This window comes from Pan paniscus, chromosome 9 (assembly GCF_029289425.2).
Source record: "Pan paniscus chromosome 9, NHGRI_mPanPan1-v2.0_pri, whole genome shotgun sequence".
Classification (NCBI taxonomy): Eukaryota; Metazoa; Chordata; class Mammalia; order Primates; family Hominidae; genus Pan; species Pan paniscus.
In genome coordinates, this window is record NC_073258.2 from 16,829,342 (window position 1) to 16,854,363 (window position 25,022).

The window sequence follows — 25,022 nt, forward strand, 5'->3', positions numbered from 1 at the left end:
GATTGCTTGAGCCCAGGAGTTCAAGCTTACGGTGAACTATGGTTACGCCACTCACTGCACTCCAGCCTAGGTGACAGAGCAAGACCCTGTCTCTTAAAAAACAAACAAAAAGCAAATTTGTCACTATCTGCTTACAATTTGCCATCTCCAGCCTAATCGTATTGCCTCCCAAAGATGCTACGTTGAATAGAACCCAATTCTCTGTGTCATGTACCTCTGTGACTTTCTCCCACCTGTTTTGTGGCTGGAATGGTTTTTTCACCCCTTTTCCCCCATCCCTTATTTGACATTAAGCAGCCAAATTTATGCTTTTCAAGGCTTAATTCAAATGTCACCTCTTTATGAAACTATACCTGACTCTCCTCTGATAGCCACCAGTTTTCTGTGCTCTCACAGCAATTGATACATTTTTCTATTTTAAGACTTTCAAGCAGTGCTCTGATTAGGTGTTTCTGTGCCCTTAAAATATTCACCAGACTTTATCTTACTCTTAGTAACATCAGGATGTTGCATAACACTAGATGTACGGCAGGTATTACCAGTCAGAACCCAAGGGTCCTTAGCACTGAGTCCCTGTGTTTTATCTTAGTTTGGGGAATGAGGGAAAAAGCATACAGGTTGAGTGCCAAAAACAAGGGTGCACTCTTCCAGGGCGTTTCCAGAGTTCTTTTACATTGAAGGCATAAGCTGGGGACTACCTGAACTGGGATTTACATTTCCATTACCAAGGCTTATTTCATTAGGGTAAACGGTGTTTATGAGCACTATATATGGATTACATAAGAGCATTTGGGTTTTATGTTTTATACAAACATCTAGGATGGTAGTGGGGCACCTAGAAACCAAATTGTCCTTTGCTACAACCATGAAATACAAATTCAATTTGATAAACAAGAAACAATTTGCTAGCTGAAAATATATGTATGCAATATAAAACCACCAGGAGCACATATGGCCACAAAGACAAGCCGTTAGATCAAGAACATTCATCCCACCAAATACTAATATTTCCATAATGCTTCCTCAGTACTTTTAAAGTTTGGTAGCAGGCATTAAAGTGTTAAAAATCTTTATAGAGAATAAACATAAAATTGATAAAATGTGTTCTACCAACTTGGGAAAAAGATCATCACTATCTGATTTTAGCTGTGGGAACACATTTGTCCAGTTTGTGGAATACTAGTGTTCTAGCAGGGAAAGTTTGAAAAACATGCTCTTAGCCTAACAGAAAGCAGTCATACTTTTACTCAAAGCAAGGGATCACTTAAAAAAAAAAGTGTGACTTACTTTGTAGAAAGAGAAAATTTTGATTATAATTCATTAAATTCACTTTTTAAATGTTGTTGGGCTTTCAGAAATGGTTTGCATAGCTCAGTAGAAGTCAGTAATTTTCCCAGACTCCTTGAGCCAGATCGGCATTTTCCCTACACCCTGGCTGGTGAAGTCCTGTGTGGTAGGAATCTGTTCCCACCCTCTTATAAGGGAATACATTGTTAACTCACAAGAGGATGCCCAGAAAAGGCTGAGGTTTCAGCCACTTTGAAGCCCAAGAGATCAAGATCACAGATATAAAAATCACAAAAGCTGGAATCAGGGACTGTAGCCAATAAAATATCTTAGCTACACCCAGTAACAGGGTGGGTGGGGTAGACAACATTTATTTTCAAGATGTACTGGAGATAAGACTGATGTGATATTTCAATTTCCTATTCACTTGGAGAGATAGGCCGTGTATCTGCAACATATCCTGACTCATCTTTTTTTTTCTTTTGAGACAGAGTCTTGCCCCGTTGCCCAGGCTGGAGTGCAATGGCACGATCTGGGCTCACTGCAACCCCCGCCTCCCAGGTTCAAGCTATTCTGCTGCCTCAGCCTCCCGAGTAGTGGGATTACAGGTGCCCACCACCATGCCCGGCTAATTTTTTTTTTTTTTGTATTTTTAGTAGAGACAGGGTTCCACCATGTTGGCCAGGCTGGTCATGAACTCCTGACCTCAGGTGATCCACCTGCCTCGGCCTCCCAAAGTGCTGGGATTACAGGCGTGAGCCACTGCGCCCGGCCCTGATTCATCTTATGCAGGAGACATTATCATAATGTAGGAGAGTGCTGTCTTTTTCTCACCTAACATTTTTTTCCTAGGCACATCCCCACAGTGCAATTTAGTCCACACCCTAGTTATCTTTATGACTATATGCATTATTCATTTGGTCACTCAACAAACATTTATTAAGCATCTACTATCTACTGGGTACTCTGGTACAGACTATAGACACACCACCATTGCTTGTCAATACTCATTTTGGAGCATCTTGATCATTTTTCATTTTTATTATTAAAAATGTTATTAAATCTTTGGACTTTTTCTTTTTTTCAGTATGCCTCTCAAAAATAGTATTAGTAGGGAAGAGTCTGACCAGGTCCAAAAATTGTATAGAAACTGTTGTATGTGATTAAAATTAAGGCATAGGCTTTAATTTTAAAATTATATGTGAAGTTTATGGTTAGGCTACTGTAGGAGACCACGTTAAGGATGACGAGAATCTAAACCAGGACAATGGCAGTGGAGTGGGGAAAGAAGATTAGAAAAATATTGAGGAAGGGAAAAAAATGAGTCTTGCTGTCTGATGAGATATAGGTGTGAGGGTAGAGTTAAGGATGACTACTGGGTTTCTAGCATAAATTACCAGAGAACACAGTAGAGGAGCAAGTTAGGGGAACAAGATAAATTCCATTTCATTTTGATGTGCCCATTGGTAACATCCAGGTAGAGATATCCCAGTTGATTTACAGAGCTTGTTGAAGAGGTAGCTATAAAAACACAAGGCTTTCCTGCTCCTTGTTTATGGCAATAAGGATATTTTTAAAAACATAAAAAACAAAAATAAAACATAAGGCTTTTTAGTATAGATTTTTAAGCCAGAAACCCAGAAAGTCAGCTAGCTGAATTGTTTCATTTTACAGATAAGAACATAGGCCCAGTGACATCTGTCTGTTTTCACAAAGCTACTTAGTGAATTGAGAATAGATTTAGAAAAATTCATTCAGGATTCTTTCAGTCCAACATGCTGCATTTCATTTGTTTATTTTGTTGGTTTTACAATTGCGATGGTTAATACTGAGTGTCAATTTGATTGAAGGATGCAAAGTATTGATCCTGGGTGTGTCTGTGAGGGTGTTGCCAAAGGAGATTAACATTTGAGTCAGTGGGCTGGGAAAGGCAGACCCACTCTTAATCTGGGTGGGCACCATCTAATCAGATGCCAGTGTGGCTAGAATATAAAGCAGTCAGAAGAACGTGAAAAGACTAGACTGAGGCCAGGCGCGGTGGCTCACGCCTGTAATCTCAGCACTTTGGGAGGCTGAGGCAGGTGGATTGCCTGACGTCAGGAGTTCGAGACCAGCCTGGCCAACATGGTGAAACCCCATCTCTACTGGAAATACAAAAAAATTAGCTGGGCTTGGTGGCAGGCGCCTGTAATCTCAGCTACTCCAGAGGCTGAGGCAAGAGAATCATTTGAACCTGGGAGGCAAAGGTTGCAGTGAGCCGAGATCATGCAATGGCACGCCAGCCTGGGCAACAAGAGCAAAACTCCATCTCAAAAAAAGAAAAGAAAAGAAAAGACTGGACTAGACTGGCCTAGCCTCCCAGCCTATATCTTTCTCCAGTGCTAGACTCTTCCTGCCTTCGAACATCAGACTCCAAGTTCTTCAGTTTTGGGACTCAGACTGGCTTTCCTTGCTCCTCAGCTTGCAGACAGCCTATTGTGGGACCTTGTAATCGTGTGAGTTAATACTTTATAAACTCCCCTTTATATATATATCCTATTAGTCTGTCCCTCTAGAGGACCCTAACTAATACAATTATTCCACATACAATTATTCCAAAATACATACAACGCGAAGTTTTCTCAGAATCCTATAATTATAAACAGAGCCCAGATAAAAGACACAAATCCCACTTGCATTCTTTTGTCACTGCATGACTGACTTCTCAGAGATTCTGCCATTGCTAGATGGAGAAAATAAAAGAGGAAGTGGTCAGATTATTAGAAGTGACTTTTGATCATAGTGAGCAACCCCTAAACATCACACTGTTATTGTAACCTGGCTGCACATATCTCTGGGCTCAATTTTAAAGAACCAGTCATCTGATTGTCATTCTGAAAGCAAACAAAGCCAGTATGTTCATCATAGATGATCTATCACATGAGGAACATGGGTTATGACAATTACGTTTAGCTAACAATAGTTGATAGGCAAAAGTGCCAAGAGCTTATTTAAAAAACTACACAACAGGCTGGGTGCGGTGGCTCACACCTGTAAACCCAGCACTTTGGGAGGCTGAGGTGGTGGATCACCTGAGGTTAGGAGTTCGAGACCAGCCTGACCAATGTGGAGAAACCCCATCTCTACTAAAAATGCAAAAATTAGCTAGGTATGGTGGCAGGCATCTGTTCTTCCAGCTACTCGGGAGGCTGAGGTAGGAGAATCGCTTGAACCCACGAGGCGGAGGTTGCGGTGAGCTGAGATCGTGCCATTGCACTCCAGCCTGGGCAACAGAGTGAAACTCCGTCTCAAAAAACAAAACAAAACAAAACAAAAACAAAAAAAACTACACAACAAATAGTTACAGAGTCAAGGGCCAATGATACCTCAATTGAATAATTCTCAAGACATGAAGATTCTTTTAAGTAAGTTACTGTGTAAAACGTACATTTTACAGTGTAAAATGAAGACCTAAATTCTGAGGGAAGTATAAAGATAATGGGAACAGGGTTCAGTCTCCTCTGAAAGGTAAGGAAGGTCAATGTGGGAAAAAATGGAATGAATACATACTGATGAGCGTCTACTGTGTGTTAAATATTCACAGTAAGTATCATTTCATGTTCATATCACCTCTGTGAAATACACCTTAAAAGCACCTTACAAATGAGGAAACTGAGGTACAATTTATTAGGCTGTGGTGGCAATGTGTGACTAGTTACAAGGGCTTTAGTGTCAGATACCTGGCTTTATATCTGAGTTTGTCTCTTACTATTAAACCTTGAATAAGTGACTTAACCTGTTGTAAGACTGTAATCGTCATCCTTAAATGATGATATTAACAGTATTTGCCTTAGAGGGTCATTGTGAACACTGTAAATGTCATGGAAAAAGCACTCACAGTTATACCCTGGCACAAGTAAGCACTAAGTTAGCTATTTACCATTGCCTGAGACTACATAGCACGTAACTAGCAGATAGGATTCCATACTTTCCTAATTCTAAACTGAACTTCTGCATCATACCTGGTTACTTCTGTAGGCTCCTGAGATCCTGGAGGTAGAGAATGGAGCTGGGGACAGTAACAGTGATGGTGTACTGAGAATCTGGGAGAGGAAAGTAAGGCAGGAGGCTGGTATCCCTAACCATTTTGAGGACAGCATTCAGAACTATTAAAAGACAAGCTATAATTTAAACTCAATCTTGATTTAAGAGAAAGGCTATACATTAGCTGACTGGAACATTCATCAACCTGGAAGGAACAAGTCACAAATAAAACTACTTAGTTTACCCAATACATAGCACAAATATTTCACCTCTGATATTATTTGAGTTTCTAAAGATATTTATATTTTGGTTCTTACCTTTCTGATATCCCTAAAATGAGTTTTTGTCTCCCATATTATTTCCCACTTAAGTAGAAAAGTTTCTGACAGGTAGCAAAATATCACTGTCAACCTTGGCATTTTTTTTTTTTTTTTTCTGAGACAGGGTCTCACTCTGTTGCCCAGGCTGGAATGCAGTGGCATGATCACAGCTCACTACAGCCTCAACCTCCTGGGCCTTATCAGTCCTCCTACCTCAGCCTCCTGAATAGCTAGGACTACAGGTGCATGCCACCATGCCCGGCTAATTTTTTTATTTTTTGTAGAGACAGGGTTTTGCCATGTTGCCCAGGCTGGTCTTAAACCCCAGGCTCATGCCATCTGCCTGCCTCAGCCTCCCAAAGTGTTGGGATTACAGGTGTAAGCCATCGTGCCCAGCCGAAGTTGTTTTTAAAAGAAGAAAAAGCAAGTTTTCTATTAGTGAGGTAAGCAAACAGCTTGATGTATCTGCCAACTATATTAACTTCCTTCTCTTTGTTCTCATTTATGAATTACCTTGCTAATAGAAAAATAGCCAGGTGTAGTGGCTCACGCCTGTAATCCCAAAACTTTGAGAGGCCAATGTGGATGGATTGCTTGAGCTCAGGAGTTTGAGACCAGCCTGGGCAACATGGCAAAACTGTCTCTACAAAAAATACTAAAATTAAATTAGCTGGGCATGGTGGCATGTGCCTGTGGTCCCAGCTACTCGGGTGATGAGGTGAGAGAGGTGGAGGTTGCAGTGAGCCGAGATCGCACCACTGCCAGACCCCGTCCCAAAAAAAAAAAAAAAAAAAAAAAGGCCGGGCACCGTGGCTCATGCCTGTAATCCCAGCACTTTGGGAGGCTGAGGTAGGCAGATCACGAGGTTGAGACTGAGACCATCCTGGCCAATATGGCGAAAACCCATCTCTACTAAAAATAGATAAAAATTAGCTGGGCATGGTGGCCCACGCCTGTAGTCCCAGCTACTCAGGAGGCTGAGGCAGGAGAATTGCTTGAACCAGGGAGTTGGAGGTTGCAGTGAGCCGATTGTGCCACTGCACTCCAGCCTGGTGACAGAGCCAGACTCCGTCTCAAAAAAAAAAAAAAAAAAAAAAAAAAAAGTTTTTTAAAAAAGGAAAAATAATCTTGCTTTTTCTTAATTTTTTTTTTTTTTGATGGGGGATCTCTTTGTTGCTCAGGCTGGTCTTGAACTTCTGGGCTCAAGTGATACTCCCACCTTGGCCTCCGAAAGTGTTGGGATCACAGGCATAAACCACCATGCCCAGGCTCCTTTAAAAAAAAATTTTTTTTTTAAAGAGAGGGTGTCTCACCCTGTCACCCAGGATGGACTGCAGCGGCACAATCATAGCTCGCTGCAGCCTTGAACTCCTGGTCCCGAGAATTTCTCCCGATTCAGCTTCCCGGGCACATGCCACCATACCAGGCTAATTTGTAACATTTTTTTGTAGAGACAGGGTCTATGTTGCCCAGGTTGGTTTTGAATTCCTGGCCTCAATCCACCCTCCAGCCTTGGCCTCCCAAAGTGTTGGGATTATAGGTACGAGCCACCACACTTGACCCTTTTTCTTCTTATAAAACAACTGAGTGCCAATCTCTTCTAATTGCAAAATGAAAAAAAAAAAAAAAAAAATCACTGCACAGAGCTCCCTCTAGTGTTGTGACATTACTGCAATGTAAGCCATTTAATGCTCCTGTAAGCTTTACAGGTTTATCCACATTCAATACATTAATATATTAAGCTTTCATTTGGTATTTAATGTTTATTCTCTACCAGACATCATGGTCCTAATTATATGGTATCTTATAATGTGAACAGCTACTATCTTTGAATGTATATTATATCCCAAATAACAGGGCATAGTGTAAACAGCTTCTTTCAACAATGTGCTGCTATCCGATTCAGTTCACATTTATCACATGCACAAAGCTAATGAAATGCTAATGAAGTAAACAGTTTAATGTATCTGACAATTGTGTTAACTTCTTTGTTCTCCTTATTTATGAATTTAAGAAAATGGCAATGTGAGGCAATCTGATTCCAACAAAAATGGCCTGAATATGTCAGGCAGGCAACTTTCTAAGAGTATCAACCGAGATATATTCTAGGATGTACACAGGCATAATTCCTTCAGATGTGAAATGTGATACTGGTTAACCGTGATTACAACACTAATATCATTAACAGGCTAAGTCACTTTTCCTGTCCCATATATTGTCAATAGGTCATGGAAAAAGGATTCCCTGGTAAAGTAAGGTTAGGATATACTGGGTTAAACCAAACTAATCTGCTTTCCTCTCAGAATCTCTGGTATGCTAATGTACATTGTGAATCTCCAGTGCAGGACAGTTTGAAGCTTTTCCCCAACTTACTTGACTATGGAATTACTTTTTCACTCAGAATATCTAATGACATCTAAGGAAGCTAATGTTCAGTAGAACAGAGTTTGGGAAATGATGATCTAATTCAAAGTTGCACCAGCTCCTTCGCTCTCATTGCAAATCTCTACCCTTGAATCGACATCCCTTCTCTGCATTTCCAGTATATCTTTCCCATTTGATAAGCCCTGGCTTTGTTCTAAGATCTCAGTGTTCTGGAATCTCAAATGCCCTGTAATCTAGGCTTTTTTTCTTTTTCTTTTTTTTTTTAAAAGCAAGTGGCTTCACAGTTTATGACATCATACAAGGTATCAATCTCCTTATACTCCAAACAAATCATTTCATTCTTAATGAAACAGGAGATGCTTTCAGTCTTTCACAGACCTTATCTAAGGACTCACAGGGAATGCAGCCTGAACCCTAGCTGGTAGACAAATAATAGCCTTAAGTTTAGACTTAGCTAAAAAATCAGACTACCTCAATCACCCCCAATGAAGGTAAAGGCCAAAAGGAAAGCACAATCAGACGCTGGGAAACTTAGCTTGGAAATGCATTTGGAATTATACTGCAGTGTGATGGTACCCAGTCCTAGTCTGAAGTGAGGAAAAGGAGACGAGTGAGTAAGGCACAGAGGCAACAGAGAAAAAGGCAGCTTTTTGAATCCTCTCTAGTTGAATCCTCCCAGTACCAGCTTCAGTAACTGGTTAGAACCAGTTTTATTCCTAACAAACATAGAACACCCCAAACTAAATGTGAATGATTAAAAAATCTATTTTGGATTATCTACTCTTCATTATGATTCAGGATAATTAAGAACAGTATATCTATTTCAGTTAGGGTACATAATACTTCTTTAAACTGCAGAGCGATCTGTTTTCTCAAGTTATTTTGGGCCGGGTGCGGTGGCTCACGCCTGTAATCCCAACACTCTGGGAGGCTGAGGCGGGCGGATCACGAGGTCAGGAGATCGAGACCATCCTGGCCAACATGGTGAAAGCCCGTCTCTACTAAAAATACAAAAAATTAGCCAGGCATGGTGGCGGGCACCTGTAGTCCCAGCTACTTGGGAGGCCGAGGCAGGAGAATGGTGTAAACCCGGGAGGTGGAGCTTGCAGTGAGCCAAGATCACGCCACTGCACTCCAGCCTGGGTGACAGAGCCAGACTCCATCTCAAAAAAAAAAAAAGTTATTTTGATACTTTCTCCCTGGAGCTAAATTCAAGAGCAAATCCCTTCAAAACATGATAATGCATTTTTAGAGATAGCAATGTTGGAATATTAAATAAGTAAGAAACAACCAAGTGAATCAAGGCCTGCCTTATTTTATATCATTGAATTTGTAAATTCTCTTAATAAAGCTGCATATATTCACAACTCAGTAATTTAAATTTATAATAGAAATTTATAACCCCACTAAAAGAAATCCATTGCCATATAACTAAAATTATGTTATCATTTATTTATAAAATAACAAAAATTTATGAATAGATCTGTTTATTGTACTGTGAAAAGGGTCTTGGTACATGAAACATTATATACTTTGAGGACAGCATTCAGAACTGTTAAGACAAAAGACAAACTATAATTTTAAACTCAATCTTGATTTAAGGGAAAGGCTATAAATTATTGGCTGAAAAGTATTCAGCATGAACTCAGATTCTATATAAGCATGAAAGAGTACAAAAGATGTTGGAGTCCAGTAAGCCCATACCTAAATTAACTGTAAAGCTTCAAGGACTTTTTGTTTATTTTTATATACTAGTTTTCTTCTGTGACAAGTTGATTTTATCTCCAAGACTTAAGGCCATTCCCTGTAAAGAAAAATTAAGATATTTATAATTATTTAAACTATGTACAATCAGTAGGTTATTCCATATTATTAAGCCCCAATTCAATTCAATGACACCATTATCAACAATAAAATCAAGGACATACCAAACAGACTTACCATACTTTACTGGTAATTACCTTTTAGTGCTAGATTTTTCAAGCCGTCACCAGATTTTTTTTTTTTTTTTTTTTTTTGAGACGAAGTCTCATTCTGTCACCCAGGTTGGAGTGAAATGGCACAATCTCAGCTCACTGCAACCTCCACCTCCCGGGTTCAAGCAATTCTCCTGCCTCAGCCTCCCGAGTAGCTGGGATTACCGGGTGTGCGCTACCATGCCCAGCTAATTAGTCACTAGATTTACACCTTGGCTTTCAAAAAATTCTAGAGAACCCATTTCACAAACACCCCATAGGAATCAATCTGGTTTTAGGCAAATATCCCAGAATGAGGGGCCCAAAAGATGAGAAATTTTAATGAGAAAAGTTATACTTCTATTCAGAGAATATTATTATTTTATGTGTATATGCATCTAATGCTAAAAAGATACTACATATAGAAATAATAAAGTCATAAATTCCTCCCCCCTTTGTCAGTCCAGAGATACTCTCAAAAAAAAAGGAACTGTTACCTGGCTCTTTGCACGAATTCTTATATGGCCGGTAACAGCAGCATCTGGTCCCTGGTGAATTGGCTTCTCAATGCTGACATTTGCAAGTGCATCTTCACCAAATATGGAACGAGCATAAAGGTTGGCTGCCATAAAGCCACAGTAACCAGAAAGGGCCTGGAAAAAATTTGTGATAAATTCATTACTTTACCAGATACCTACATAGAGACCAAAACCAAACAGCATAGGTGACTTTTTTTTTTTTTTTTTTTTTGGAGACAGAGTCTCACTCTGTTGTCCAGGTTGGAGCTGGAGTGCAGTGGCGTGATCTCGGCTCACTGCAACCTCCCTCCCAGGTTCAGGCAATTCTCCTGCCTCAGCCTCCCAAGTAGCTGGGATTACAGGCATTCGCCACCACACCTGGCTAATTTTTGTAATTTTAGTAGAGACAGGGTTTCACCATGTTGGCCAGGCTGGTCTTGAACTCCTGACCTCAAGTGATCCACCCGCCTCGGCCTCCCAAAATGCTGGGACTGCAGGTGTGAGCCACCACGCCCGGCCCCATTGGTTATTTATCACTTAAAACAGTACTTACATACAGGGTGGTGGTTACATAATCTTATGAGTTTGTCAAAACTCAACTATACATGTAAAAAGTGTGAATTTTACTGTGTATTATACCTCAATAAATCTGATGTTAAATAAATAGTTCTTAATCCGATTTGTATTTATATATTCTGTTTACTTAACTTGCTTGACTGCCTCCCATATCAGACCTTAAGTGCCATGAAGGAAGAGACTACTTTTGTTGGACTCAGTATATGCTGAATAAACTAATATATAAATTAAAACCTACTTGTTTGGTAGCAGACATTATTTTATTTATAAAATGAATATTATAACATTATAGAAATTTTACATTAAGAAAAAAGTTCCTTAGAGCTCCAGCTTCATTTTTCTTTCTTTCTAGTTTTTTTCATACATACACAAACATAGCAAAAAGTCACAGTATAACAACGATTCTGTATTTGAGCACATATATTTTAACCAACAATCAGAGCCCACGGAAGAGCTCATGGACATTTTCTAATCCAGTATTACAAATAAACGATTTTATTTATTTATCTTTTTGAGACAGAGTTTCACTCTGTCACCCACGCTGGAATGCAGTGGTGTGATCTCGGCTCACTGCAACCTCCACCCCCTGGGGTTCAGGTGATTCTCCTGCCTCAACCTCCCAAGTAGCTGGGATTACAGGCACGTGCCACCACACCTGGGTAATTTTTGTATTTTTAGTAGAGATGGGGTTTCGCCATATTGGCCAGGCTGGTCTCAAACTCCTGACCTCAAGTGATCTGCCCGCCTCAGCCTCTCAAAGTGCTAGGATCACAGGAATGAACCACCATGTGCAGCATAAACTACTTTAGAATGTGCCTCTAGCTGAATGGGGGAGAAGAATGAAAAGAAAACAAAAAAAAAATTAATCTGACTATTCAGTTGGGTCACTGCACTAGGAAAAAGTAGGATGGTATAGTCCAATAGAAAGAGGTAGGCAGATTCCAACATTCTATGGGATAACATCTTTTAGATAGCCTAGAATGGTACTGCATATTGAATAACAAAAATGTGCTAGAGGAAATACAGGAAGGCCAGGAACCTACCCTACCATTCCATCAGATTTCTGAATTTCCTAGTCAAATTTTACCTTTTCTGGAGTCAGGCATTTCATATTGGTTGACTTTAATATGTGCTGTAAGTAGTCATTTAAATCAACCATATTGGTGTTAACTGTCACCTGTAGAGAGGAAAAAAAAGTCAAGGAGATCATAAATCTTACTATGAGAAAGCTGTGAATCACCAGTATGTCATATTAAAAACTTGTTCCAACTGTTTAGGTTGGAAAGAGTAGACACCAAAAACTAAATAACATCTGTAAAATCCAACAAGCTGTAGGTTGGTATCAGTACTTCCCAATAGAGATAACTTCACAGAGATTCAATATGAAGCATATAGAATATTTCTTTTTTTTTTGAGACAGGGTCTCACTCTGTCACCCAGGCTAGAGTGCAGTGCGTCATTTCAGCTCACTGCAGCCTCAACCTCCCATGTTCAAGTGATCCTCTCACCTCAGTCTCCGGAGTAGCTGGGACTACCACACCGGGCTAATTTTTGTATTTTTTGTAGAGATGGAGTTTCACCATTTTGCTCAGGCTGGTCTAGAACTCCTGAGCACGAGCAATCTGCCTGCCTCAGCCTCCCAAAGTGCTGGGATTACAGGCACGAGCTACCGTGCCCAGCCTCATATAGAATATTTCTAATAAAAGTCAAGGCTCAAAGGGACAAAGTTCCTCAAAAGACCATGAACTTTGTAAAGCCTTTTTCGGGCACTAGATTAAATGGTAAGCTCTTGGTCATACATAGAAGGGATGGAATATTACCTATAATGTCTAAACCTATCAGATTGGCTATAGAACTGCTACTCTAATCAATTTATAACAGCAAATTACCAAACTACTTACATGATTTTTAGTTAAGGCTAATTTGCAAGAACAGATACTGAAAGACTATTTGCTTTTCATGTTAAACACTTTTTAGCGAGATTAATTTTATTAGCATACTCCTCAACAGCAGGCAAAAGGAAGAAAGATAAAGGAATATGAGAAAATCTCCCAAGGACTAACTTTGTTTTCCCATTCAAATTCGGCCCACATCTGACGGAATTCTGCATCAGTACAAGTTGCAGGCTGGATATAGTCCATGATGTCGATGTGAATATCACTGAGAACCACACAATTTCTGTCACTTGCCGCTCCAGAGACATCATAAACTGCAATTACATATACAAAAAGATTCGCAATCACTGGGGTAAACTTGAATTTAAAAAATCTTAATATCCAAATATCCAAAGAACTACACTATTAACAATAAGATTGTTTATATAATACTTATTATGTACAGAGCTCTATTCTACATGCTTTATAAATATTACTGGTTTAATACTCCCATCAATTCTATCTGATAGTATTATTATTTTCCATCTTACATATGAGGAAATGAAAGCAGAGAAGTTAAGTAAGTTGTTCCAGATCACACAACTGATAAGTGGTGGGGATAGGATTCGAACTCAGGCACACTTTGTTTTTTGTAGTTAAACAAATAATTCAATTCAGTGAGTACTTACATAGCAGTTGCAGCATACTAGGCACTGCAGCAGATATACAAGTGGACGATGTTCCCATAGGAGGTACTTAACTAATACTTTTGAATAAATATTGCTGACCCATACTACTTAATGATACAAGATTAGTCATCCCTCAGTATTAATGGGGAATTGCTTCCAGGACCCCCTATGGATACCAAAATCTACAGATGCTCAAGTCCCTGATATCAAATGGCATAGTATTTGCATTACCTATACACATCTTCTCATATATTTTAAATCATCTCTAGCTTACTTACTACCTAATACAACATAAATGCTATGTAAATAGTTATACTGTATTGTTTAGGATATAATGACATGGAAAAAAAGTCTATATATGTTCAGTATAGACACAACCATTCTTTTTTTTTTTTCTAAAATATTTTCAGTTTGTGGCTGGTTGAATCCATGGATGTGGAACCCACGGATACAGAAGGCTGACTATATTTGCTTCTATGACCATTTCTTCCACAGTAGAGAGTTATAATCTGATTGGAGCCTACATTCCTCTTTCTAGGCTCTTTTCTTTTCTTTTCTTTTTGAGACGGAGTTTCACTCTGTCACCCAGGCTGGAGTGCAGTGGCACGATCTCAGCTCACTGCAACCTCCACCCTTCGGGTTCAAATGATTCTCCTTCCTCAGCCTCCTGAGTAGCTGGGACCACAGGCGCCTGCCACCGCGCCTGGCTAATTTTTTGTATTTTTAGTAGAGATGTGGTTTCACCATCTTGGCCAGGCTGGTCTTGAACTCCTGACCTCGTGATCCACCCGCCTCGGCCTCCCAAAGTGCTGGGATTACAGGCATGAGCCACTGTGCCCGGCCTCTAGGCTCTTTTCTTGACATTCTTCCACTCTTTCAACTTTCAGGGAAAACTGAGGCTACCAAGAATAAGCTCCTTTAATTTTCAGCTCCACATCTAAAAACAACTCTCTCTCTCGGAATTCGCTCTCACATCCTTCCCTCTCACACGTATCAGAGAAGTACTACCTCATTTCTTCAAGATTAATACTTCCTGCCATCTGTGATTCCTGCTTTGGTCCAGGACCCCACTCCAATCATTATCTCTTTCATCCTTATGTCTTTACTTTCCCATTCTCTACCAACTTTCTTCCCTTATGGTCTATAAATATACTCGAGGTTCTCTTATTTTCAAAAAATAAATCCTCACTCATTCTTGCCTTCTCTTCTTGGTACTGCCCTTTCTTATTCCTATCAAAGCCAAGATCCTACACTCAGAATAGTCTACACTACCTGTATTTCTTCATATCGTATTTAGTCTTCAACCCACCACTAACGCCCAAGATGTCCCACAAGAAATGTTTTAAAATCACTAATAGCCAAATCCAAAAGACCTCTCTTTCAGACTTTAATAACTAAAGTTATTTTATCTTGTGGAGCTTCAAATACTTTCTGAAGGTTTTTCCTTACTTTTCTAACCACACTTCAGATACCCTTGTAGGCTCTTTCTCCTTTGACCAAGCTTTCAGTGTTGCTGTTTGCTTGGATTCTGTTTTCAAATCTCCCCTCTTTTTAGTCTGTATGCCCTCTCTGGGTGATTTCTTCTATTCCTATGGCTTTTAAACAAATACTTATCTCTAGTTTATTTTTACTTATTTATTTATTTTTGAGACAGAGTCTCACTCTGTTGTCTAGGCTGGAGCGCAGTGGTGCGATCCCGGCTCACTGTAACCTCTGTCTCATGGGTTCAAGCTATTCTCCTGCCTCAGCCTCCCGAGTTAGCTGGGACTACAGGCATGCGCCATTATGCCCAATTAATTTTGTATTTTTAGTAGAGACAGGATTTCGCTATGTTGGCCAGGCTGGTCTTGAGAACTCTTGATCTCAGGTAATCTGCCCGCCTCGGTCTCCCAAAGTGCTGGAATTACAGGTATGAGCCACCACACCCGGCCTATCTCTAGTTTAGACCTCTTGTTCGTGTCCCAGACTCACATCAAACTGTCCTTGAATATCTTTAGGCACTTTAATACCGAACCTGCTCAAGATTTAACCTATTATGTCTCTCTAAAGTTTGTTCTTCTCTCCTGTATTTCCTGTTATGGTGATGACATAAACAACCCAATAAACCTAATCTGGAAATCTGAGGGTTACTCTAGCCACTTCCTCTTCAATCATTAACCATATCCTTAACATTATATTCATCCTTCTCTCCATTCCACTACTGTGTTGGCTCAAGTCCTCTGCCATCTCTCACTTGGGCTTCTCTACTAGTTAATCTTCCTGCCTCTTCCAATCAACCTTCTATAGTACTGTCGCAAAAAGATATAATGCTATAAGTCATTCATTTGTAATTCCTCAATGTTTCCTCTCTCCACAGATAAAGTCTGAAATCCTTAGCATGACAAGTAAAATATGGCTTCCACAAACCTTCCTAACTTCATTTTTTTCCTGCCATCATCCTCCAACCCATTCTGAACTCCAAGTGTATCAAATCATTTGCATTTATTCTAACTGCATCCTTGTCTATCTGTAGTCTTCTACTGAGCACTTGCTCCTCCATGAAGCCTTTTCTAAGCTTTTCTCCCAATCCCCCACCACTCTGAGAACTGACCAAATCCCTTTATGGATTCCTACCTTACTTAGTACAGGTTTACTTATTTTTTTTTTCACAGTACTTACCATTACATACTGCACATATTTATTTTATATATCTGTTTTCCCTTACTCAACCATAATCTATCATTTGTTCCTCACCATGGTAGCCCTATCCTTATGACAGAAATTGCAACAAAATAAGCTTACTGACTGAATGACTCTATACAAGCTAATCCCTAGGTCTGAGATACCCTTGTGCACCTAGCAACAAATGACTCAGGTAAAATATTATCCTTTGATAACACACCATCTTCCTTTATAAAGCCTTCCACACTGTTAGCATTTTTTTTTCCCCTAACCTCAAAGCATATGGTATATAAACCATCCTGTAACACACTGGACTACAATTATATATTGCCTTAGCTAGCTCCTCCTTTTGCCTGACAGTTTCTAGAGGACAGTGACCCTATCTGGTTCATTTCTGTACATCCAGAACATAGTTCAATGCGTGGTACCATAGAGAGTATCTCATAAATTATGAATAAATGGATTTAGATCCTCTCCTCATACAATGTCCCCAGCTACTCACTATAGAAATTCTTCAGTAAAAATATCCAAACATTACATGCCATAAAACAGCACCTTACCTATATTACCAAAAATTATTCCATTTTCTGTTGATGCTACTTTGACGTTAGCTTTAATATTTGCGAAGTCATGAGGAGCAAGAGTCAAAGGAGACGGCTTTTCCACAAGTTTCAGATCCCCTGAAAGACAGAGTTTGGATATGGTTAAAAATACACACACACACACACACACACACACTAACCATAAAACCTTAAATGTATGCAGCTTAATAGTTTCTAGGAAAATAAGGAATATGACGAATATGAGAAGAGTATGAATCAAATATAATGAGGACAAAATAAAGAAACCACTTAACCATCCTTATTATTCACCATCAATAGGCATATTTTCTTTTAAAAGGTAATAGGCATCTCAGAATAATTCCATATTTAATTTGTGGGAAGGGAGGCTACTTTGAGCCTACCATTTATTTATTTTGAGATAGGGTCTTGCTTTGTTACCTAGGCTGGAGTGCAACTGCATGATCATAGCTCATTACAGCCCTGATCTTCCAGGCTCAAGCGATCCTCCTACCTCAGCCTCCTGAGTTGCTGGGACTACAGGAGTGGCCCACCACACCTGGCTAATTTTCTTGATTTTTTGTAGAGATTGGGGTCATTTTATTTCAATGAATGAATGCAAACTTCTCAAAAAGCTTAAGTCTTAAACTATATACTTCATTATGAAGAAAGATAAAACAATCTGCATAAAGACTTGTAAATGCTTAAGAAACATGGTTTTTTATACAGCCATCAAGCTATGCTGAGGACAACAGGGCAAAAGTATGTTTTCCCCTTGATATCTTGAAGTTCCTTAACACTTGCATAAGCCATATGAAATCTGATGGGGGTACTGCACTGTTCCCATATACAATTTATATTTTCCAACTTCAAAACCAGATGTGGAAGTAAGCAGTCTGACTCATGTGTCTTTACTAAGAAAAAAAAATGCATCTCACATTGCTAAATGTAATATGATTTATTACTTTGGTCACATGTGGTATCTAACAGTTATGCATTCAGAAAATACTTAGTTCTGTAATGAGGCAATTAGAAATTAACTAAGTGAGCTACCTGGTCAATCTGCGACTTAAACAGCTCGTATTATAACTAGAAATACTGACATTTGCTAGATTAAGTTTATTAAATGAATCCACCTGAATGTGCCAAGAGCATAAAAATTCAGTATGACAGAGGTTCAGAAAACTGGAGTTTAAGGAAACTAAATGATAAATGAAAAACTAAGCCTTGATTCAAAATGTCAGAAAAGGTTCAAGAGAATTTTTATACTGAAACCTGTGCACCTCCCTTAATCTGTCATAAAGATCTACTATGTGACAATCTCTTTCCTGAATGGTAAGTTTCCTCACCTAGTGTAGCTAATTCTAATGTGCAATTCTGCAAAGTATCACTGGTTTGGTTCACAACAAGTACATCCAGGACAATATCATATTGGTTGACATGAACGTAAGCTTCTGCATATACAGGATCTGAGAAACCTGTCAATTGGGTGACCTGTCAAAACAAAAACAAAGACATCATCAAATGACAGATGCAATTTCACCAAACATACCCTGGCCAAATGATTAAGTCTGGTAGGTTATTAACAGAGTTGCTTTGAAGTCATTTTGAGATAGGTAAAATAAAATTGTTTTATAATGCAGCAATGGAAATTGAAACCAGAATATTAGAAATAACAGGTCCTAGAGTTTAAGACATCGATTTGTTTTTAAGCTCAATAACTCAGTATAAGGTATTATACATGTTGATTTTTGAGCTTATAAGTTCAGTAGTAGAAAAATGTTAAATATATTTAGCAAATACATTAAACATTATCCCAATTTTGCCAACTAAATAAATTTGGATACACTTTCATTTAAATCCCTCAGTAAGTATCTAAACTCACTACTTGATCTATGAAACTCAGGATCCAAATAAAATCCAAATCATGTGGTAGCCCTTGCTCCACAAACTTAGGCACTAAACAGATTATATAGTAAGAAATGATTGTAATGCCACAAAAATAAAATTACAAATGCCCTCCCACTCCAAATTTAAACACACTGAAAGCACTGTACTTTAAAAAGCTAATATTGTCACCAAAAGCATAGGCAATAAAAGAAAAAATAGATTAAACATCAAAATTAAACACTTTTGTGCATCAAATATTATCAACAGAATGAAAAGGCAACTCACAGAATGGAAGAAAATATTTGCAAATCATGTATCTGATAAGGGGGTTAGTATCCAGAATATTAATAACTCCTAAAATTCAAACAAAAAAACCAACAACCCAATTTAAAAATAGGCGCAGGACTTGAACAAACATTTCTCCAAAGAAAATATACAAATGGCCAATAAGCACGTGAAAAGACACTCATCATCACTAATCATTAGGAAAATGCAAATCAAAACCACAATGAGATACCACTTCACATACCCATTAAGATGGCTATCATCAAAAAAAAACAAAACAAGTGTTGGCAAGGATATGGAGAAATTGGAACTCTTGTGCACTGCTGGTAAGAATGTAAAATAGTGTAGCTACCATGAAAAACACAGTGGAGGTTCCTCAAAAAATTAAAAGTACAATTATCATATGATCCAGCAATTCTGCTTCTAGATATATACCCAAAGAACTAAAAGCAGGGACTTGAACAGATATTTGTACATCTGTGTTAACAGCAGCATTCTTCACAGTAACCAAAAGGCAGAAGCAATCCACATATCCAGGGATGGATATATGGATAAACAAAATGTGGCATATACTTACAATGTAATATTATTCAGCCTTAATAAGGCAGGAAATTCTGATACATGCTATAACATGAATGAATCTTGAAGACATTATACTGAGTGAAATATGCCAGTCACAAAAGGAAAAATACTGTATTGTTCCACTTCTGTGAGGTACTTAAAATAGTCAAAATCACAGAGACACAAAGTAGAATGGTGGCTAGGGGTAAGTAGAGGTTGAGGGGAAGTAGGAATGACGAGTTATTGTTTAATGGACATAGTTTCAGCTTAGCAAGATGAAAACAGTCCTGGAGATGGCTGCATAACAATATGAATTTAATTAATGCCACAGAACCGTACACTTACAAATGGGTTAAAATGGCAAATCTTTTGCAACTTTAACTATAATTCAAAAAAACTAAAAAAATTTTATAAATGTAATATTATTGATATCAATTCCAAATTTTAAGGGAGGGAAATTGTTTTAGTAATTCCAATTCTGCTACTGACCTTATCTTAAACAAAAGTAATGTAAGACTGTTCATTCAGTCTAATAGATGAGGGATTACTGATTCTTAAATTTATATATTTAAGAGAGTAGAATCATTTTCCTAATAAAATTCTATATGGAACTCAATATATTAAGAATACAAAAGTAGAACTGCTCTGTTTAAAGTAGCAGAGAATAAGAGAAGGTGAGGTCAAGGTGTGGGAAGAGGCCAGGGCTGTTGCCTGTTCAGCTTCCCTTTAAAAACCTCAGCTAACCTTTAAGGATCCCCTTCCCTCAACTTCTATTTATTGGTCTATGATTCCAGACACAACTGGATCGAGTTAAACCATCTGATGGACTTACAGTACTATCCCATATAGTAGTAAGGTACTTCATCAGCTTCTGAGTTTCACCTGAGGTTTAATGGACCTATCACAGTGACTTGACAAAATAGTTATCTTTCTTTTAAAAATAGCAGCACTAACAACTTCCTTAAGGAGTCAATTTAAATAATTTAGAGTCTATCAGACATTTTGTTACCTTGTTAAGTTTAGATGCTAGGGGATCCGCTGTCTCTTTCCTCTGTGTGTTACCCATTGCTGCCAGTAAACTCAGCTGAAACTGATCTTCCTTGCAGTTCATTTCATTCTTAGCAGTTAGTTGCATGAAGGAAATGGGGTCATCAGGCTGTACTGTCACATTCCTCTTTTCAGATTCTTTCTGTGTTGAGAATATAACAAAGTCTCTCTTTAATATGAAAAGATAGTTTTTTAGAGGCTTTTGACAGAGACAGCCCTCACATATGAAAACTGAAAAATCAACAAAACAAGAAAACCCACAAAGCACTTTTCTTTTCTTTTTTTTTTTTTTCCTGAGACAGGCTCTTACTCTGTTGCCCAGGCGGAGTGCAGTGGTATGATCACAGCTCACTGCAGCCTCGAACTCTTAGATTCAAACGATCCTTCCTCCTCAGCCTTCCAAGTAGCTGGAATGACAGGCACATACCACCATGCCTGGCTAATTTTCTCATTTTTTTTGTTGAGACAGGGGCTTGCTATGTAGCCCACACTGGTCTCAAACACCTGGCCCCAAGGAGTCCTCCTGCCTCAGCCTCCCAAAGTGCTGGGATTACAGGCGTGAGCCACTGCACAGAGAGACACAAAACACTTTTGTTGCCTCATCATATATACCTTACCTTTTGGGATAATTTCTCTTCTTCTAGTTTAGCAGATAACATGTGAGAAAGGGACTGTCTGCATTCCTTATTGAAAATGTCATTCATTAAAGGTGAACATTCAGACAAGACCTTGAGGCACAGGGAAATTCGATCCACATCATCATCAGTAATTGGCTTCTTAGGAAGAGAGGATTTTCCCAAATGCAGGATAGTAGCCATGAGCAACATAGCCTCAGCAACAAAAGACTAAGAAAGTAGAGAAATCGGTTACTGATATTGTCTTGATTCTCAGATTGCAATCATGTCACTTCATTATAATTCACAATCTAAATTTTCACTTCACCTGAATAAGATTTCAAATTCTTTGGATTTTATGTCCATATCTGTTTTTGCATTCTTCTCCTTCCTTTCTACTCTTAACTGCCACTCTCTAAGACCTGCATTAATCCTCAATTAGAGACAGCAGAGGCTTTTTAACTGTTTTCCCTTGCTCCAGTCCTTCTCTGTAACCACTTCATATGCTGATGCTGTCCTTTTTAATCCCAACTACAGAAAAGTTAAAAGAATGATATACTTTACCAATTGTTAACATTTTGCCACATTTGCTTACCTATTCTGTATATGTACACTTTTTTTTTTGGCTGACATGTGAAAAAGTCTTCACCTCATAAATGCTTCAGCATTCATCTCCTAAGAGTCAGAACAGTTTCCTACAAACCACAATTTCATTTTCTCACCTAAAAAATTCAACAATCCCAAAATACAGCTTCTATACTCTGAATTCAAATAAATCTCCCTAAATTGTCTTAAAATGTTTTTGTTTTATTTTTTAAATCCAGGATCAGCTTCATGCATTTTATCCCTCTTAATCTAGACCAGTTCTCTGCCTTTTTGTTTTTAATCACACTAACTTTTTTAAAGAACTGAGGCCAGTTGTTTTATAGAATATCCCACACTTTTGATTAGAATACCAGATAGGTGATGTTTTATATTTCACCCTGTACTGCATCACAAGGTACCTAAAGTTAGGCTGTCCAATTATTGTGCTGCTAAGCGTGATCACCTGATGCTGCTATCTTAATCTTTATACTGCACCAATCATTTCACTCCCTATGTAAATACCTTTAATGAATGTCAGCCTTCATACTGAAGTCCATATTACTTAGCTCGCTATTCAAAGTCTTCCACAAGTGATTGCAACTTACTTTTTTAGTCTCATGTAGCATTATCCTGACACATATGCTCTAAGCCCTTGCCAAATTGCCTTTGGCTGAGTACTGATCTGCACACATGCATGAAAAACTACTGGAGGCCTGGGAAAAACCAGCAGAAGAGTAAGTATATGTCCCCCAAGCTTGGATACTGTCTCCAAAAGGAGAGGAAAGAGAGGAGGGGACAGAAAAAAAAAATCCGAGGAAATGACTGAAAATTTCCCTAACTGATGGAGATATAAACCTGCAAACCCAACAAGCTCAATGAACCACAAGTACAGCAAACATGAAGAAAACCACACTAAGGCACATCCTAATCAAATTACTGAAACCAAGTGAAAAGGAGAAAATCTAAAACCAGTGGAAGAAATACACACACACACACACACACACTCTCCACCCAGGGAGATAAGAATGACAGTAGACTTCTCACCAAAAAGCCAGAAGACAATGGAGCTTTACTTTTACACTACTGGGGAAAAAAAACAGAAGACTTAGAATCCTATACCCACAAAGGTAACTTACTAAAGTGTACAAAAAAATAGGCTTTTTCCAGACAAAAACTGGAACAATCTGTTGCCAACAAATCTGCACTATAAGAAAAGTTAAAGCAAATTCTTTAGGCAAAAGATGTATGATACCAGAAACTTAGTCCTACACAAAGAAATGAAGAGTGTTGGAAATGGCATAAATGAAGGAGTGCCAGTGAGATTATAAGCAACCAAACTTCCTTTTGTACCAAACAGTGCAAACATTATTAACTCGGTATGTTACAAGAAACTGGCTCTTTTAAGCAGGTATCAGTAAACACTCCCAACTTCCAGAAGTGATGCAACCAGGAGAGGAAAGCAAATTCAACTCTGAGATAAAAAAATGTTGGAGACTTTTAAAAAACATACTTTAAAGATTATACTGTGACCAGACCTGAATAAATAAATGCCCACAAAAGAGTTACAAAATAAATTATTGCTCAAAAATCAAATCAATTAAGGGATAATATACCTTGTAAATTATCTGGCTCTCATTTATGGCCTTTCTTATAATGGAATTAAAACAAAAACAAAAAAAACCTGGCCAGGCACGGTGGCTCATGCCTGTAATCCCAGCACTTTGGGAGGCCGAGGTGGGCGGATCACCTGAGGTCAGCAGTTCGAGACCAGCCTGGTCAACATGGTGAAACCCCAGTCTCTACTAAAAATACAAAAAAAATTAGACAGGCGTGGTGGCAGGCGCCTGTAGCCCCAGCTACTCGGGAGGCTGAGCCAGGAGAATCGCTTGAACCCAGGAGGCGGAGGTTGCAGTGAGCTGAGATCATGCCACGGCACTCCGGCCTGGGCAAGAAGAGTGAGACTCCGTCTAAAAAAAAAATTTTTTTTAGATCAAGCTGTTAGTCTCCAAAAACGAAGGAAATATGAGTGATGTGGGTGAAAGTGTTTCAATTTAGAAACCTGCTGTATAGATAACCAACATAATACAAAAGCTGAAGGAATCAAAAGGAGTCCCATTGCTACAGGCCCAATTTGAATGTCAGAAATTGCTGTGGTAGGACATTGTAACCAACTCTGCGCTACTACCACAAATGTTCTATGGATTCTGTTTCTTAAATAATAAGAGTTGAAACTACTTGATCAGTGGCAGCAGAATGGATGTTGTCTTAGCAGGCATGAAAACATTCATTTCTTTCTACATCTCCATCAGAGCTCTTGGGTGACCAGCTAAATTGTCAATGAACAGTAATATTTTAAAAGGAGTCTTTTATTTCTGAGCAGTAGGTCTCAATGGTGAGCTTAAAATACTTAGTAAGCCATCCCATAAAGAGGATGTGCTGACATCCAGGCTTTGTTGTTCCACTGACAGAGCACAGACAGAGTTGATAAAGCACAATTCTTAAGAGCCCTAGGATTTTCAAAATGGGAAATGAGCAATGGCTTCAACTTAAGTTACTGGTTGTATTAGCCCTTACCAAAAGAGTCAGCCTATCCTTTGAAGCTTTGAAGCCAGGCACCGACTTCTCTCTAGCTACCAAAGTCCTAGATGACATCTTCTTCCAATATAAGGTTGTTTAGTCTACACTGAAAATCTGTTGTTTAGTGTGGTCACCTTCACCAATGATCTTGGCTAGATCTTCCAGATAACTTGCCACAGCTTCTCCATTAGGACTTGCTACTTCATGTCAAACTTTTACATTATGAAGACGGGCTTATTTCCATAAACCTCATGAACCAACCTCTGCTAGCTTCAAACTCTTCTTCTGAAGCTTCCTAACCTCTCTCAGCCTTCATGGAATTGAAGAGAGTTAAGGTCTTAGTCTGGATTAGGCTTTTGGCTTAAGGGAATCTTGTGGCTGGTTTTATCTTCTATCCAGACCACTCAAACTTTCTATCAGCAATAAAGCTATTTCGCTTTCTTTCTTCTTCTTTTTTTTCCTCGAGACGGAGTCTTGTTCTGTCTCCCAGGCTGGAGTGCAGTGGCGTGATGTCAGCTCACTGCAACCTCTGCCTCCCATGTTCAAACAATTCTCCTGCCTCAGCCTCCCAAGTAGCTGGGAGTACAGGCGCCTGCCACCACACCTGGCTAATTT

General features: G+C 38.9%; 1 protein-coding gene across 3 annotated transcripts in view; it reads right to left on the reverse strand.

Moving 5' to 3' along the window:
- Positions 1-9,447: 9,447 nt before the first annotated feature.
- COPB1 (COPI coat complex subunit beta 1) overlaps positions 9,448-25,022 on the reverse strand; it is a 42,342-nt gene continuing 26,767 nt past the window's right edge. For all 3 annotated transcript variants that reach the window (XM_003818188.5, XM_024930672.4, XM_003818190.5), the window contains exons 15-22: positions 21,249-21,476; positions 20,594-20,773; positions 18,198-18,342; positions 16,849-16,968; positions 13,128-13,273; positions 12,152-12,241; positions 10,468-10,623; positions 9,448-9,819 (exon numbers count right to left, since the gene is read on the reverse strand). In XM_003818188.5, coding sequence (XP_003818236.1) covers positions 9,760-9,819; positions 10,468-10,623; positions 12,152-12,241; positions 13,128-13,273; positions 16,849-16,968; positions 18,198-18,342; positions 20,594-20,773; positions 21,249-21,476 — 1,125 coding nt within the window. In that variant the 3' untranslated portion in view covers positions 9,448-9,759. The remainder of the gene's footprint in view (positions 9,820-10,467; positions 10,624-12,151; positions 12,242-13,127; positions 13,274-16,848; positions 16,969-18,197; positions 18,343-20,593; positions 20,774-21,248; positions 21,477-25,022) is intronic.